Source organism: Anarrhichthys ocellatus, unplaced genomic scaffold, assembly GCF_004355925.1.
Source record: "Anarrhichthys ocellatus isolate YVR2014 unplaced genomic scaffold, GSC_Weel_1.0 scaffold20, whole genome shotgun sequence".
NCBI lineage: Eukaryota > Metazoa > Chordata > Actinopteri > Perciformes > Anarhichadidae > Anarrhichthys > Anarrhichthys ocellatus.
The window spans coordinates 412835-418522 of NW_022280050.1; the positions used below are offsets into that span (position 1 = coordinate 412835).

Consider the following 5688-nt stretch of genomic DNA (forward strand, 5'->3'; position numbering starts at 1 on the left):
ACACACACACACACACACACACACACACACACACACACACACACACAGATAGACAGTGTAAGTAAGCAAACATTCAAATTCAATCAAACACACGCAGACACACTTGCAAACCCACACAGATGATTGGCAGGCATGACATCAGTCCGTGACACTCCAATGACTTTCTGTCATGATGTTTGATTGGCAGCTGGTGGGTTCCCCCCCCCCCCCCCCCTTTTTGCATGTGCTCTCTAATTATGAAACAATGACGGGCAACGTCTGGTCAAAAGAGAGGGTTTTACCTAAAGAGCTTCAAAGAGCTTTGCGTTGCCTTCACCCAAATCCGACCCTGTTGTTTGGTCGCTATGTAGCTGAAATGCTAGCTCATCGGAAGCGCTATAAAATAGATCAAATACTAGATATGGTATTTCAACTTTGTGACATCCCGGGCTGTTTGAAGCTTTGAAGGTTCATAACGTTGACATTTGAATTATAAAGCCACATTAAAATGCTGGGTGAACTTGCATGATTAATGCTGTTACATTGTCATCATATCAGTGGCATAAAATGATCTAAAAATGACATTAATGTCCTTTGTCAAAATCATCTGTGGGACAATAAATCTTCCAACAAAATGAGTTATCGTGACAGACCTATGCAATAGTCCACCTTCCACCTTCTTTTCCCCTCACTCTCTCTCTCTCTCTCTCTCAAACACACACACACACAGCCAAGTCCTCAGTCTGCACCCACATGTGTGTATGTAGACAAAACCGTCGAGTTATATTCATTAAAGAAAGTTGATTTAATAAAATAAAAGAGTAACTTAGTTCAGCTTACTCAAATTGTGGATTTTGCCAAAGGATTTATGTTTTAAGGTGATGACATCTTAAATATGACAGACAACAAGCTACGATTATAAAAAAAAATTATACATTTGGTCCAGTCCTACTAGATAGTCAGTTAGAAGCGTCTTCTGAACTGTACTTTTGAATGGTATTCTCTTACATTATTTCCCTTTAGTTTGCAATTATTGGCTAACTGTATTTGTTATTTGTCCCGTTTCTACATGTTAACATTGTTACACTGCTAACTGGTGTTAAATAATGTTTCTATGATGCTATATATTTAATCATTATCTTATTCTTTGAATAATGAGAAATTAAAAAAACAGATGTCCTTGCCTGGCCAGTAAAAGCACCGCTATCGTGGAGATGGGCTGACGATCCCGACGCCGGGGCGCTCTACGTCTAACAGAGGTGCTACATTATGACCAGGAGAGAGAAGAAAGAGGCAAATATGGCAGAGAGCGTAATTACAGGCGTCAACGAGAGGTGAAGAAAGAGAATCAAAGAAATCGACGGCGCTCTAATTGTAACCTTAACTTCCTGTGCTTTATCTGATCCCATTCACACGTTTTCATATGGTGGCTGCGTTCTCCAATTATGTTGCTCTTTGAGTTTGAAGTTCTGCTCGGGCAAAATAGCTTCACGCATTTTCTTTTGTACGTACATCATTTATTCGACGGTCAGTAAACATGTATGACACAAGAGATACGCACACAGGAAAGGGAGGAGAGTACAGCCGCGCTTCGATTACAGCCGAGCTGGCAACCCTGCATTAATTACCATAGATTCTCATAAATTCACACCATTTGAAATCTGAAAATGAACAGCATGCACAGATACTTCACAACACACATGAACAATCGCATAAACATGTTGCACTGCCCCTCTTTGGTTCTCAAAGACCTTTCACATTCACAGTCTCACCTCATAGATTACACACATTTCTATTTGTACACACACACACCCCACCTTCTCTGGAAGCATGCTGTGAACCCACGTCGATCGTGTTCGTAGAGCGGTAAGCTGCGGTTGAAGGTGCGCGTGTATGTGTGAAAGATGCATATTCAGAATGTTTCAATATCAACCTCAACGGGTCTGAGCGAAGAGGAAAGTGTCACACGACTGCAGACATTTTGGAAACACACACACACACACACACACACACACACACACATACACACACACACACACACACACACAGTGTCTGAGGAAGATTCACAGCAACTGCGTGCCAGCTATATGACAACCATCTGACGGTGTGACCAATCATGTTCTATCACCACATGATTATTCATGACGGTAGGATGGTCACCATCGTCCTCACACACGCACGCACAGATGATTGGCATGACTGATTGGCAGGTGGCAGTAGTTCAGATGACAGAGTGAACGAGCAAGCTGTCCACTTTAAAGGGCATTCTAAACAAACTCTCACCGTCTGACTCTAATGTCCGGGTCAACAGAGCGAATGGCACATTACAGAGATTACGTTCAACTTCTCTACACTTCCAATCTCTCTCTCTTTTCATAAGAGACAAACTTACTATTAACGTCATAGTAATAATGCCAAAGTGTGTCTTTGCAGTTGGTGCATAGAAACAGAATGCAGCATGTGATGAAGAGATCTTGTGTTTCAAATGTGTGAAACTAGCCAATGAGTTACATTTACATTTACTACAGTAGAAGCACACACCCCGCAGTAAGGTTGAGCGTCCCATACCTCCTCTCCTCCAGACCATTAGGCCAATCAAAGCCGGCCTTAGATGAATATGACAAATCAGCAGCGTGGCCTAGATTGAACTGTACTGAATAGCACCAATTTGCCTTTTCAGTATACCTCCATTACAGGCAATCAAATGCAGATAGGGAGCTGGAGCTGGAGGGAGCAGACCAGAGAGGAAAACATTTCAAATAGTGCAAAGATTATGGGGGTTGGGGGTGTGAAAAGAGAGAGACAGAGGTTACAGAAATATGTCTCGATTGAGAGAGAGGAGAGAAAGGGAGAGATTATCTCCGGGCTCTAATCAAGGCCCTCTTATGGTGATGAGAGATGGGGTGTAGAGGAAAGGTCTAAAATATCCTGGGTGTATTATGTGGTTTCTTAAGGCACTTAAGGCGAGCCGTGATGGGGGAATTACTGGTGAGTTGAAAGGACGGATGGAAGGAAGGATAGGTGCACAGAGGGAAGGCTCGGTTAGATTAAACTGGAGATATTCTCCAGTGTGCTGTATAGGCTGTCGGGGCCATAATAACACATGGTGGAGGAGAGACGGATGAACGTGGAACGAAGGGATTGGGCGTCACCTTCCCTGAACTCTGAAGCACTTAAAACATTGCTAAGACGTTAAGACAGAGTGAAAGAGTGAAGGAGGTAAAAAAAGGAAAAATATCTTCAGGGGTGTCGGAGCTGTAATGGTGAAAGGGCAACAGAGGATCGCGGGGGAGGACGGAGGCGGAGAGGGAATGATCGAGATCCTCAGGTGTGTAATCTGTGCATTTATAGAAATACATCACATGGTGCCATAGATGATCCATTGGTTGTACATATACCTTGCACATCGGTCTATGCTAACACCATAAAACATAAACCACAAAAAACTTTACCCGCAGTAATCCACAGACCTGTCTACAGTGTGGATGGATTTCACTGATAGAAAACAGCACACACCCATCAGTGATAAACAGGCTTAGGTATAAAGAGTATTTACACTCTCAACTGCACGACTAAGACATCACAGATAGAAATACCTTTGCTCTCCATCAGAACACTTCTTACTAACGAGTGAACCTAGAGGCAAAAGCACACTGAGGTGAGAATGAGGAGAACAAGGTGGAAAAGAGGTGAAGAAGTAGGTGGATACTTTCAAAGAAAACAGCACAGAACCTATTAAATCAAGTACAATTCGTGCGTAGTACTGTAATTGCGTAATATTTCGCTTTAAATAACATGCAATTCCGAGATATAATCTTTGCGGTACAATCGGACTTTGCGATCTGGAAGTGTTTTTCTGTGTTCTGGCTCACACAGACCGCTTTAGTCGGTGTGTTTTGAAGGGCAGCGGCCGAATTCTCCAGAATCAAATTGCATGCAAGTTTTTTTCTTAAGATCCGAATCTATGTAATGGTCACGTGAAATCCCCCTTTTCAGAAGCAACCTGATGTTAGGTAGCAATTAAGGTGGAAAGTACAAATCGTTCAGTGAAACACTTCGCCCCATTCATGCTGCGTGTCTGCTTGAATGCCCCATTCACATTGGAAGATATAGTGTTTAAAGTTAATCACATGAAATAGTTCTGACAGATAATTTGCACCACCTCTTAGGGAAATTGGGGCACCACTCTCAGAGTGGCCTTTGTGTGTCTGTGAACATGAGATAGTGTTTCATGGAGGGGGAGAAAAAATACCTCAGTGTTCATGTGTAATGTTTATTTTAGTCTGATATAGAGTGAACACATCTATACATGAGCAGAGATGGTGAAAAAAAAAAAAACCTCAAAAAGGTTTTTGTAGATGACGGACGCCATTAGTCTGATTTTGTGACATTCTCCAAAGCGCTCGCCCGACATTACCATTACGAATGTAAACAATGATAATGGATATTGTTAGCACTCACAGCTGTCAAGCTAGCAGCTTGTGGAGGACTGTCGACGCGCAGTTAGTGCACGGACAGAGAGCGTGCAGGCAGCCAGTGGGTTTGATTCATTGATTGCTGTCAATGTGAATTTAAACCTTTAATTTCAAGCTTTTAAAGCAATATAAAAAAAAAAGATTAAGACAGCTTATAACAAACATTGTATGTGGATATGATGTTCATATAACAATGAGACTATTGATTCTATATGACACAAAATGACCCTCAAACACACACTAGAAATAGTTTATGACATGCTGGATAGAAGGGATTTTAGCATTTGACCACAAACGCATGCTTACGACCAACAATAATCATCTCACCTGCTCTTTCACACACTCACACACACACACGGTTACTTACCGTAGCAGGCCAAAGCCTATTTTCTTGCTCTTCTTCTCCGTCTCCTCAGGCTCCCCTGCTTTCTTTTTCTCCTTCTCCTTTCCTTTCCCCTTATTCTTGTCCTTCTTCTTAGTTTTCGGTTTCTTTTTCTTGTCTTTTTTGCCTTTCTCTTCTGTCCGATCCTCCAATCCCTGACGGGATGAACTACTTGCAGGGGTGTCCCGGCCTGAACTCGGCTCTGAACCGTCATCTAGAGGGAATAGAAGAAGAGGACAAGAAAGATGGGGGTTAGAGGGAGTGTGGGGGGGGGGGGGGGGGGGGGAGACAGTGTTTTATAGAGCAGCAAAAGTTGAAGTTAAAGAAAGTGATTGCACTGTGCTGTGTCCACTTTCACCATTTTGTTAGATTTAAATCAAATGTTTCCACAAAGACACTCAAATGATCAACGCTAACAACTGTGGATGGATGACTTTAAGTTGATGTAATGATGACTCTTTGTAAACTAGCATTACTAATGAGATGTGTCATGGAAGTGCTAAACCTAATGAAAGATGTATCATTGAAAGCCTGATTAAAACAACACGACATATCAGATTCAGATATGACACAAGCATGCATACAAACAAAAAGAAAAACAACGATGTACATGTTCACAACTGAAGAGCTAACATACGCAGAAGCACATAATGTTGAACTTTTTCTCCTCAACACCTCCGTGTCTGATTTATTAACGTTACAGTGAAATAATTAGGAATAAGACAGAGAAGATGTTTAAAGCGTAAACTTTGATGCCTCATTACTTCTTCGACAGACTGGAGGCCTGGTCTTGAATTACAATGATCACACACACACACACACACACACACACACACACACACACACACACAC

The 5688-nt window shown here is 42.1% G+C and overlaps 1 protein-coding gene across 1 annotated transcript in view; it reads right to left on the minus strand.

Moving 5' to 3' along the window:
- Nucleotides 1-5688, minus strand: part of pard3bb (par-3 family cell polarity regulator beta b) — a 168759-nt gene that overhangs the window by 70597 nt on the left and 92474 nt on the right. Inside the window, exon 16 of the mRNA XM_031858729.1 lies at nt 4822-5050. Within this exon, the coding sequence (XP_031714589.1) occupies nt 4822-5050 (229 nt within the window). The remainder of the gene's footprint in view (nt 1-4821; nt 5051-5688) is intronic.